Below are 12,802 nucleotides of genomic sequence, written 5' to 3'. Positions count from 1 at the left end.
GAAATAAATGACAGGCAGTGGAAAGTAGTACTTTGTCTGTCTCTCTCTCTGTCTGTCTTAGGGATTTCTTTGCATATCATTTCCCAGGTAAATAGCATGGTGAAGGCAATATTGGACTTCAGGGCATGAGCTGTCCTTCTCCTCTCCCTGTTTCATAGGTTCTCTGTTGGAGGAATTCCTTGCTGAAGAGGAAAGTCTTATAGCAGATGCCTTCTGTGGAAGGAGAGGAGAGAGTGCCCTCTAGTTCCCCATTCAGACCAGCAACACTTCTGCCTTGCCTGGGTTTGGTTTGAGCTAGCTACTTTTCATCCCGACACGGTTTGCTCTAGGCTATGTGACAGCCTTGGGATGGTGCTGGTCACGTCTGTGGAAAATGAGACGAACTGCGGGGGGTTGTTGACATACTGTTGGCCTACAGTGCCACCCCACCTCTCCAAGTGGGCTCTTGTAGATACTGAGGAGAAGGGGAGGAAGGATGGGACCCCCCCCACAGGAGAAGCTTTAGGGGAACAGGAGCAGAATAGTGTGATCACTGGGAGATGGCTTTTATCTAGTGCCAGGAGAAGTTCCTCTCTGAGGGGGACCAAGGCTTTCTTCATGCTCTGCCGCAGTCTGAAGCCTAGTTGGGAAGCATCCAGGAGCTTGGCAGAGGTTACATGTTGCTGAACTTTGGTTGCTGCTCTTTTCTGGTTGATTTTTGCACAGGGGTGGGAGTCTGGAGAACAGCAAGGGAGCAGCTGGACAGATCTTCTGCACTGAGTGTGAGTGTTGTCAGGGTTGGGCGAGGTCTTGTATTTTTCAGGGAGGATGGCCGGTTCAGTGCTCTGAAGGGGATGATGATCATTTCTATTAGCAGTGGGCTCCGTTGTTCTTCGCTGCCTTTCATGAGCTAGCGGGGTCGTGGGTCTGTGTTGCAGGTGGTGGCTTGAATGTTTTGCAAGGTTTCTGGCACGTCCAGCTCTCTTAGGGCCTCTGCAATTCCTGATCTCCAGAGTCTACATGAGCAGTAATGCTGCTCGGTGCTTCGGGTTCTCTGGGGCAGCTAATTATCAGCAATAGTCAGGACCTGAGGGTTATGTCTTACCAAAGAGACAGCATTACTATGCTGACACTCTGCTTCGTTACTGCTCAACCTTTATTCGTACCTGGAATCCTTATTGGTTTAAATTGAATCCACTTGCCTGAGAAGGACCACTCATGAGCAAAGACTGTAGAATCAGATATTCAGAGCATCTGTCTATCAATATAAACTGGCCATCTATATAATCTAGTCTCTAAGCATTTATGCTGCACTCATCTCCATGTTATCTAAGTTATTTTGTCACCTGCATGGGGCAACACCCGCATCATTTCCTACAACACTTGGGTTTCCCTTACACTGGGAGCCAAATCCTGCTCACCTTACTCACACAGTCACACTGTGGGGCCAAATCCTGCCTTTAATTTATCAGAATAACTCCACTGTGGTTAACGAGTCACTCCGGATTGACACCAGTGTAACAGAAGAAAATTCAGCCTACTTATGTCACACGAATTTGATACTTCTTCATCTCCTGTCCAAGTCCTGGCCCGGCTTAGTTATGAAAGTGTGTAGAAGGCACCTAGGATGGGATGTGAAATCCCTCTCTGCCTTATGGAGCTGTCTTGGAGCTCCAATCAAATGCTGTTTGACTAACTTTCTGGTTTTCAGCACGTATGGCTCTGACTTTTAAGAAGTGCTCCTTGGAGGCAGGGCTGTAGTGAATTTGCCTGGAACATGTTGCTGCTACTGCAGCTTAAGTAGTAAGTAATGATGATGGTAATTGTGCCAACAGGAATTCTGGGACATCTGCCAGAGCAAAGCGAACAGCCAGCCCTATTTGTGTTTAAAGAAAGTTGTCTCTAAACCCTCACCCATATTAGTTATATGGCACGATGTCCTGCTGTGGCCTGTATTTAAAATATTAGCCAAGATTTGCAAAAGTAGGAGACTAAAGTTAGGTTCCTGAATACATAATTGGGCTCTTAAATAAATAGCGTGGTTTTCAAAAGCGCAGAACACTCCACAGCTCACGGTGAAGTCAATTGTAGCTTCGTGATGCTCAGCACTTTTGAAAATTAAGCCATTTACTTTGGTGCCTAAATATAGATTTAGGAGTCTAACTTTAGGCTCCTGTTTTTGAAAATTGAGGCCAATAGCAACACATCTGGGGTGAAATGTTATGGCTCTTTTTTCTTTTCTTTGGGTTTCTTTAACTCTATTGGTATAGTCAAAGCAGGGAATTCTTCTCCTGCCCAAAAACTTACGTAGGTACTGCTATATTGGTATAACAGTGTTAATTGTATAGTTAATTCTGGCTCAAGAAAGAGAATTAGCTAGTAAAAGGTCCTTCTATACCAGTATAACTGTATCTGTACTGGTTTCAGAGTAGCAGCCGTGTTAGTCTGTATTCTAGGTGGGTAGAAAGCTGGCTAGATTGTCGGGCTCAATGGGTAGTGATCAATGGCTCCATATCTAGTTGGCAGCCGGTATCAAGTGGAGTACCCCAAGGGTCGGTCCTGGGGCCAGTTTTGTTCAATATCTTCATAAATGATCTGGAGGATGGTGTGGATTGCACTCTCAGCAAATTTGCGGATGATACTAAACTGGGAGGAGTGGTAGATACGCTGGAGGGAAGGGATAGGATACAGAAGGACCTAGACAAATTGGAGGATTGGGCCAAAAGAAATCTGATGAGGTTTAATAAGGATAAGTGCAGGGTCCTGCACTTAGGACGGAAGAACCCAATGCACAGCTACAGACTAGGGGCCGAATGGCTAGGCAGCAGTTCTGCGGAAAAGGACCTAGGGGTAACAGTGGACGAGAAGCTGGATATGAGTCAGCAGTGTGCCCTTGTTGCCAAGAAGGCCAATGGCATTTTGGGATGTATAAGTAGGGGCATAGCGAGCAGATCGAGGGACGTGATCGTTCCCCTCTATTCGACATTGGTGAGGCCTCATCTGGAGTACTGTGTCCAGTTTTGGGCCCCACACTTCAAGAAGGATGTGGATAAATTGGAGAGAGTCCAGCGAAGGGCAACAAAAATGATTAGGGGACTGGAACACATGAGTTATGAGGAGAGGCTGAGGGAGCTGGGATTGTTTAGCCTGCAGAAGAGAAGAATGAGGGGGGATTTGATAGCTGCTTTCAACTACCTGAAAGGGGGTTCCAAAGAGGATGGCTCTAGACTGTTCTCAATGGTAGCAGATGACAGAATGAGGAGTAATGGTCTCAAGTTGCAGTGGGGGAGGTTTAGATTGGATATTAGGAAAAACTTTTTCACTAAGAGGGTGGTGAAACACTGGAATGCATTACCTAGGGAGGTGGTAGAATCTCCTTCCTTAGAGGTTTTTAAGGTCAGGCTTGACAAAGCCCTGGCTGGGATGATTTAACTGGGAATTGGTCCTGCTTTGAGCAGGGGGTTGGACTAGATGACCTTCTGGGGTCCCTTCCAACCCTGATATTCTATGATTCTATGATTCTATTCGCAAAAAGAAAAGGAGGACTTGTGGCACCTTAGAGACTAACATTTCCGTTTCCATGGGCCATTTCCAGCAGTTGACAAGAATGTCTCAGGAACAGTGGAGGGTGGAGGGGGGGAATAAACAAGGGGAAATAGTTTACTTTGTGTAATGACCCATCCACTCCCAGTCTCTATTCAAGCCTAAGTTAATTGTATCCAGTTTGCAAATTAATTCCAATTCAGCAGTCTCTGGTTGGAGTCTGTTTTTGAAGTTTTTTGGTTGAAGAATTGCAACTTTTAGGTCTGTAATCCAGTGACCAAAGAGATTGAAGCGTTCTCCAACTGGTTTTTGAATGTTATAATTCTTGACGTCTGATTTGTGTCCATTTATTCTTTTACGTAGAGACTGTCCAGTTTGACCAATGTACATGGCAGAGGGGCATTGCTGGCACATGATGGCATATATCACATTGGTGGATGTGCAGGTGAATGAGCCTCTGATAGTGTGGCTGATGTGATTAGGCCCTGTGATGGTGTCCCCTGAATAGATATGTGGGCACAGTTGGCAACGAGCTTTGTTGCAAGGATAGGCTCCTGGGCTAGTGGTTCTGTTGTGTGGTGTGTGGTTGTTGGTGAGTATTTGCTTCAGGTTGGGGGGCTGTCTGTAAGCAAGATCTGGCCTGTCTCCCAAGATCTGTGAGCGTGATGGGTCGTCCTCCAGGATAGGTTGTAGATCCTTGATGATGCGTTGGAGAGGTTTTAGTTGGGGGCTGAAGGTGATGGCTAGTGGCATTCTGTTATTTTCTTTGTTGGGCCTGTCCTGTAGTAGGTGACTTCTGGGTACTCTTCTGGCTCTGTCAATCTGTTTCTTCACTTCAGCAGATGGGTATTGTAGTTGTAAGAATGCTTGATAGAGATCTTGTAGGTGTGTCTCTGTCTGAGGGGTTGGAGCAAATGCGGTTGTATCGTAGAGCTTGGCTGTAGACAATGGATTGTGTGGTGTGGTCTGGGTGAAAGCTGGAGGCATGTAGGTAGGAATAGTGGTCAGTAGGTTTCTGGTATAGGGTGGTGTTTATGTGACCATTGCTGATTAGCACCATAGTGTCCAGGAAGTGGATCTCTTGTGTGGACTGGTCCAGGCTGAGGTTGATGGTGGGATGGAAATTGTTGAAATCATGGTGGAATTCTTCAAGGGCTTCTTTTCCATGGGTCCAGATGATGAAGATGTCATCAATGTAGCGCAAGTAGAGTAGGGGCGTTAGGGGACGAGAGCTGAGGAAGCGTTGTTCTAAGTCAGCCATAAAAATGTTGGTATACTGTGGGGCCATGCGGCTACCCATAGCAGTGCCGCTGATTTGAAGGTATACAGTGTCCCCAAATGTGAAATAGTTATGGGTGAGGACAAAGTCACAAAGTTCAGCCACCAGATTTGCCGTGACATTATCGGGGATACTGTTCCTGATGGCCTGTAGCCCATCTTTGTGTGGAATGTTGGTGTAGAGGGCTTCTACATCCATAGTGGCCAGGATGGTGTTATCAGGAAGATCACCGATGGATTGTAGTTTCCTCAGGAAGTCAGTGGTGTCTCGAAGATAGCTGGGAGTGCTGGTAGCGTAGGGCCTGAGGAGGGAGTCTACATAGCCAGACAATCCTGCTGTCAGGGTCCGTACTAGGGCTTTTACCAGCATAACTCTATGCTGGCAAAAAATCACATCCCTAACTGATATAGTTATACCAATAACTTTTTAGTATATTCCAGTCCTTATCGTGTTTGTACCATTCAAAATCAAGGTGTCTAATCAGTTAGCATCCGTGCAAAAGGTAGAGGTTTTGTACGCAGACAAAGAACAGGTTTTGCCAGATCCAATATAAAGAGAAATATATTTATGGAACTATTCAGGGAAACCAGTTTTAAAATAAATGAAATGAAATATTCCCTGAAGTATTTGGGAATCCGCCCTCACGCCCCCACACACACCCAAACCCTCTGCCCCAGTCCGGAGCCCCCTGCCGCACCCTGAACCCCTCATTTCTGGTCCCACCCTGGAGCCCACACTCCCAGCTGGAGCCCTCACCCCCTTCCGCACCCCAACACCCTGCCCCAGCCCGGCAAAAGTGAGTGAGGGTGGAGGAAAGCGAGCAACAGGGGAATGGAGTGAGCGGGGTGGGGGGAGGGGAGGGCCTCAGAAGGGGCAGGGTCTCCAGAAAGGGGCTGGGAAGGGGGAGGGACAAGGGTGTTTGGTTTTGTGTGATTAGAAAGTTGGTGACCCTACTTGAGCTGCCTGCACACTGCAGAACAACAGAGCTTGGACCCACATCACAGCAAGATGCGGGCTCTGACTGCCCTCCTCCCAGCAAGGTCCTAAGACCTAGGTGCTTGTTGACCTGAGTCAACCTGAGTCAGACTGCTTTCTGTGTGGACGGAAGGGGGTCTCGGGCCCAAACCTGATTCAGGAGGCCAGGCTTAGTGTGCTGGGTAGACACACCCTCTGAGTGCACCCCCTCAGGTTTTAGACCTCATGCCTTTGCCTCTCCTGAGGTGAAATTTCTCAGTTCTTCCCAGCCTTCTGTGCCCTGTCTATCAACTGTCCTTACCCTCCACATCTGAGTTCTGGCACCAGCAGTTAGTTCTTCCCCTGGGGTGTCTTAGATCAGTGCTGTACAGTGATCAGATAATTATTGTCTAGTTTTGCCTTAGGAACAAATCTTTTAGATTGTCAGAGGGAAAAGGCTGTTCAAACAACAAGCAGCCTGCACACGTCTTTCTTAGAGGATCGCCAGCCCCTGACAGGAACCTGGGCAGGCCTACCTTCTTCAGATACCCACAAGAGGCATCTGTGTCCCCGAACAACTACTGTCCTCCTCCTCTGTCCCCTGAGAGTGTTCCTTTTAAACCTGCCACAGTTTTTGCTCTTCTATATTCGCGGGCCTTTTCCTGTCCTGGCTTCATCTCTTAACAACTCTCAGAAGTGCTGAAAAGTGGTTTATGTTTAAGCCATTTCCCCCACTTCCTGCTTTTTTTACCCTACAACGCCCTATTAGATTAACCAAAATATTCACACAATAAACATCTCCTCTCAATAACCAGGTCAATATACAGAATTCACCAATTATTGCCAAGCAGCCCCAAATCTGTCTCCCAGTCCTCCTCAAAAAAACCCAACAATTACTTCCGCTACTTTCTCTCTTCAAGCATTTGGTTTCCCTTCAGAGGGAAAATAAACACTCCTGAATTCACCATTGTAGGAGTTCAGCCACAAAACATGTAAAGAAGGAAACTCCCTTCCAGGTGGCACATTTCAAATGACTGTAAGAGGCACTGTCGAGTAGTTTAGTATTTGCATTTTTGTTTGTAATGTTTTTTTTCTGCTGACTCCATCTATTGCCTCCCTTTAAGACCAGGGTTGGCCAGTGGAGTTCTACAGCGTGACTTGCGGCTGCTCTCACATTTAACATGGAGGTGCAGCCTGCTGCAGATCTAGGTCCCCGGATGTGATGCTATGTCTTAATCCAAAGCTGCGTCCTGTAGTCTTTGCAAGCCACTCCTCTGAGTTAAAGGTCAATGTGGCTGCACGCTGCGCTATCTAAGGGAAATTAGGTCGGCTCATTGGGTTCTTGGGAAGTGGCTAAGGTGGCTTTCAGTCAGCAAATATTAGGACTTCCCTGCCTGAAGAGAAGCATCAGATTCTGCCAGGATTATTCTATTCTGTTCTCATTCTTATACTGCCCTGGTCACCACAGTATCTGAGCACGGCCAGCCGTGCATTAAATGATGTGACTAGCATTTGCCACGTGTGATTTCCTCTCTCTCACTTTTCTCTCCAATGGGAAAACTGCGCGAGGTTTCTTTTTGCTTGTTTGTTTGAATGGACTTATTTGGGATTGGTTTATTTTATGTCTGCTGAGCTGGGCGCTGGCTACTGAAGTCTTGGCTGTACAGAAAGTGGTGATGTCGGAGGTGGTTCTTAGATCTTGTGGGAGTTCGTTTCACAGTCTTGGACCGGCCCCAGAGAAAGCTCTACATAGGACACATCTCCATAGAGAGAGAGCTCTCCCTCCTGCTCTGAGCTGTTATCCTTTCCTGGCCTACTGGTTCTTATTCCATTGGTTGCTATTTGACCCCCCCACCCCCGCCAGCTGTTGTCGCCAATGACTGATGGTCGGCTTGCTCCTTCCCTGTGCTGCAGGTATATCCGAACCATGTACCTGGGGATCCAGAGCCAGAGGCGGAAGGAACACCAACGGCGCTTCTACTGGGCTATGATGTACGAGTATGCAGACGTGAACATGCTGCGCCTCCTGGAGACTTTCCTGGAGAGCGCGCCCCAACTGGTGCTACAGCTCTGCATAATGATCCAAAAGAACCGTGCAGAAACATTACCATGTAAGTGGCCCATTTTCTCAGCCGCTGTTGGATGTTTTGTTGACCGACCACACTGTCGTGGAAGGTGCTGGCACTTTGGACAAAACTCGTTTCAGCTCCACGCTGCACTTGCTCAGTAAATTTCTGCTTGTGCTGCTGGAAAAAATACTCTACTACTTCAGTCTCTCATAGACCAGCCTGGTCATGAGGAGTGATCACAAGGCTGGGCACCAGGAATTCCTTAGCTCTGCTCCTGGTGCTGCCACTTACTTGCTGTGTAGCCTTGGGCAAATCACACGACCTTTTTCTGCCTCAGTCTTCCTGCCTGCAGAGGGGACAATAAAACATATCTGCCTCAGAGGGGTGTTGTGAGGGTTAACTGGTAAATGTTTGTGCCTTGTTTAGACTGTGCAAAGTGCTATATAAAGTGCTACGTTTCATAGATACAGACAAGGTGGTCACCCTTAAAAAGTCCACTTTTGCCATGAGTTCAAACACGCTTTTTGGTACCACAGTTCTGAACTAGTCTAAGAATAGGGAAAAACTGTATTATCTCAAAAAAAAAAAAAAAAAAAAGAGTACTTGTGGCACCTTAGAGACTAACAAATTTATTTGTGCACAAGCTTTCGTGAGCTACAGCTCACTTCATCAGATGCATGCAGTGGAAAATACAGTGGGGAGATTTTATATACACAAAGAACATGAAACAATGGGTGTTACCATACACACTGTAACAAGAGTGATCAGGTAAGGTGAGCTGTTACCAGCACGAGAGCACATGCATCCGATGAAGTGAGCTATAGCTCATGAAAGCTTATGCTCAAATAAATTTGTTCTTTTTGTGGATACAGACTAACACGGCTACTCTGAAACCTGTATTATCTCAGACACCATGTGTGCTAACCATCAGCAAGTGCTGCCATTTTCATGGCAAGCATTGTATATACAGACAGCAAGACTTGTCTTAAGCAACACTTCATTGCTTTAGTAGATGCAGGACCAAATTCACCACTGGCGTAAGTGGTTCAACTCCATTGACCAGTATGCTGCATTGAGTGGGCTGCATGTTTTGCTAACATCTGCACTGCAAAGCTTGGTGAATGAAGAGTTTCCTAAGCATGCCACGTTCCTTGCTAAGGTACAAGATTGGCGGGCACTTTCTCAATCCAGTTGTATATACCTTTCCCTGTCAAGTACAATTTCATGCAAAAATAAATGAAATACAAAGAGAAACCATCAAGAAAGTAACATCCAAGATTTCTCTTAAGGAGACAAAAACCAAGGGAAAAGGAGGTAATATTAAAAAGCGACTGTGTAGAAAAGATCACCCACTGTCTTGCTCAATGTATTGGCTCCCTGTGGACCTTTGACTCCTATCTACTGATTACAATTTTTTAGTGCTGTTAGTACTGCAGACCCAAGCCAGCTCTGGGAGGGTAAACTGGATTTGATTCTGCCGTGGGCCCGTGAACAAAATTGTCAGCGAATGCCCCTGTTTCCCCCGCCATTTAAAATCACATGGGAGCGGAACACTTACTCCCGAACCTGTGTGGCTTTTTGGGAGCCATGCTTCATCATCCTTGCTTGGATTAGTCCTGTAGGCTGCGAATCCACTGGAAATCCCGATGCAACCCCAGTGCACCCCTGACTAGATTGACGGTACAGTGCTAATAACAGGCAAAGTCAGTGACAACTAATTATAGTCAGCAGAGCAATCAGATATGACTGAAGACACATTGGGAAGGGGGTTTGACACTAAATTCACCTCAGTTTTTAAAATAAGCAGTTTTTATATTTAATTTCTCATGTGGTTCCTCTCGACTTAATAGGATTTAGAGAAACTCCTGATGCCCTTCCACTGATGTCATGAGTGCTTTGTGTAAACTTTTTGCTGGGAATTTGTCTGACCAAGGCTACTGTATTCTATACAAGTAGCATTGTACGTCTATTGAGGGTAGCCTGATCCTGCAAAACTCTGGCTATTGGCTGCTGTTAATCCAAAAGAGATTTTCAGTGTAAATCTTAATTTTGCAACGCCCTGTTGAAATCTATGGGACATTATGTGGTACATGCATTATACTTCTCCTGTAATAAACAGTATGTAACCTACTGTGTATTTAAGAAGGGAACAGCAAGAATTACAGTAAGTGCGTGGTCCACTTTTCAAACCAGAATGCCAAAAGTTAGGTTTTAAATGACTACTTAGGCATCTAAACTGTGGGTGTGTCTTCACTGTAGAGTTAGCCCAGGTGAGCTGCACTGGGATCAGCCTAGCCCAGGTGTGTGCAGGCACACTGAAAAGCCCTGCCCAAGTTACTGAGGCCTGACCTATCCCTAAAACTTAGGTCGACCTAACTTCCTCGCTCAGGTCTGTGAAAAATGTTGCTCTGCGTGAGGTACTTAATGTACTTAACCATTAATATAGAGATGCCCTAAGTGCTCATGGGTGCTGCACTCCCCTCGTGTGCCACTGGGACTTCCGGGGGCCTATCCCATGGTTCTTTGCACTGCAGTCAGCTGAGCCGCTCTATCATTCTTTGCCAGCGAACTGTGGGAGAACTTGTCTGTCCCTTTGGGCACGGGGGGGGAACAGCAGTGGAGGACTATAGGCATGTGAGTGGTTTAGCCTGCGTCCTCACTGCAAAGTGGGCAGTTGCCAGCCTGTGTGAAAGTGGCACCCGTGCTCTAATGCACATCCCCAGCTGGGCCAGTTAGCTTGTGTTGGAAGCATCACTAAACTCAGGTGAGAGGTTTTCATGTGTGGATGACAGGGAGGTTTGGGGCAACACCCAAGTAAGAGCCATCAGCTATGTCTGCTGTACAGAGTCCATGCCAGTATAGCTATGTTGGCATAGCCCCATAGGGTAGATTCAGTGTACACCTTCTGCTGGGCTAAGAACACCACCTCCCCAAATGAGATCAGCTATGTCAACAGAACCATTCTTCTATCCGCAAAGCTGTATCTACACGGTGGGGTTTGTTGGTATAGCTCTGTTGGCCAAGGGTGTGGTTTTTTCCCTGCCCCTGACTGACATAGCTTAGCTGGTATAAGTTTTAAGTGTAGGCCAAGCCAAAGTTAATTCTGAGGTAAAGCTATATCTTTGCGTGTTTAGACTGGAGCTGGGTGAATGCTGGATAAAGTGGTTGCAAACTTACTTTTCTTAAAGGCTGTTCACATGCCTTGTCCTTCCCTCTTTGCAAACAGTTGTGCGGTTGTGGCTTTGTTCACGTGAATGCTTGGATAATAGCTATTGTTTGTAAATCTTCATGTGTGCCTGCAAACCAGGGTCGTCGTGGGCAAATAGCCATGTTTGCTAGTCTCTGTTCATTCTTTGCCAGTCCTCATTCTCTTGTTGAAAAGTTTCAGTCATCCTGCCAGGGTGCGGTAACCACGTCATGTGACTTAGAGTACCTGCTCCCCCACAGCAATGAGTCATGGAGCTCAGGTCAACTGACCTGAGCTCATGCTTCAGGGCTAGAAATAGCAGCATAGATGTTCCCAGTGAGACCCACCATCCTCCCTGGGTTTCAGAGCCCAGCCTCCAGGGCAGCTATACTGATCTTTTTAGCCCTGTAATGCAAGTCCCACCAGTCCAAGTCAGTTGACCCAGGCTCTGAGATTCGCTGGCGGGGCAGAGGGGATTGTGCAGTGTAGACGTATCCTTAGCTAAACAATCACACACAATAATGAACAGTGACTAGTGGAACAGAACAATTTACGAACTATCCAGAGGCTGAAATTTATTGGCTTAGACTAGTTGGTAAATTCATAGAACAGGGAATACGCTGCCAGAAAGCAGGATTTGTTCTGGAACAGGCCAGATTTGTGATCTCAGAATAGGCCAAATCCAATGGATAATTTGCATCCAGCTCTATTTCGTTGCCAAGTTTCTATTTTGGTCCTTAAATTCAGCTGTAGATACCTACCTTTGGACAGCCAAGTTTGAAAATGAGTTAACTTCTTGCTGTATGGTGGGATTTTCAGAAGTGTTCCTTCCAAACCATGCTCAAGATCTGTTTTGCGACAGGGTAAAAAAAATAATCTGGTGAACTTCAAGAATGCTTTAAAAAAAAAAAAGGACCCCAAAAGCCATCCTGCATCTGCAAAACTAATGCATGTCCGTGACTTTGCTCTGCAAAATCATCCTGATTTATACAACCCATAACTAAGGAAAGCTGGATATAGAGGACCCCATAGATTACCCTTTCTATTCTGGAATGAAGATCCAATGGATCATCTGTCTCTTCCAGTCCAGGATTATCAAGGCGTCAAAGCTGGCTTAAATAAATCATCTGCTCTTCGCAAGCAGAACCCCCCCACTTTTCTTACTAGAACGTTTTCATGGGAACCTGCAAGGGAAAGGTGTCTTTGTGTACAGGAATTTTTGTATCACACAATTCTAGAACATGGACTAGAGATGGAAAAGCCCTGTCAGATCATCCAGTCCATCTGCCTGCCAATGCAGGATTGTCCCCTGGTCCTGTTTTCTAATGCTCTCTATAAAAGACATTGCTTTTGGTTGAGTTGTATGAAAGCGAGTAGGGAAAAAGTCACAAAACGTTGCCTGGGTGGAAAGGATTACTCCTGGTGCCACTCTGAGGGCCCACCCTATAAAGTGACCCACCCACCAGCAGCCTTGCGTGTTCCTCCTTGCAGGAGTAGGTTGGTCATATGTGCCATGATTAGAGAAGCAGGTCCTTATTGCAGGATAGGGTGGAGAAGAAGCACCTGGTATAGTCTGGTGCCATGCAAAAGGGTGGGAAAACTGGGGGAGGAATCATGGAGGACTCTTGAGTTTTGATAAAAATCAGTGCTGAAGATTTGCTCTGATTCAATGCAGAATTTTCCATAATGAGCTAAGGACCCAACCCAGCAAAGCACTTAAGCATGTGCATAACTTTCAGCACACAAATAACCGGATTGCAAGGCCACTGGTGAGCTACAAGCTACATATGG

The 12,802-nt window shown here is 46.4% G+C and overlaps 1 protein-coding gene across 1 annotated transcript in view; it reads left to right on the top strand.

Annotated features, from left to right (window-relative positions):
• The window catches only part of XKR6 (XK related 6), a gene marked incomplete at its 5' end in the record, with an annotated part of 335,369 nt that overhangs the window by 302,122 nt on the left and 20,445 nt on the right, over positions 1-12,802 (top strand). The window contains one exon of the mRNA XM_084624074.1: positions 7,670-7,866. Within this exon, the coding sequence (XP_084480200.1) occupies positions 7,670-7,866 (197 nt within the window). The remainder of the gene's footprint in view (positions 1-7,669; positions 7,867-12,802) is intronic.

This window comes from Lepidochelys olivacea (genome assembly GCF_965140295.1).
Source record: "Lepidochelys olivacea isolate rLepOli2 genome assembly, chromosome: 3".
In the NCBI taxonomy this organism is placed as follows: domain Eukaryota; kingdom Metazoa; phylum Chordata; order Testudines; family Cheloniidae; genus Lepidochelys; species Lepidochelys olivacea.
The sequence above is the reverse complement of the archived record's forward strand: the minus strand, read 5'-3'. Positions and strand labels throughout refer to the sequence as shown.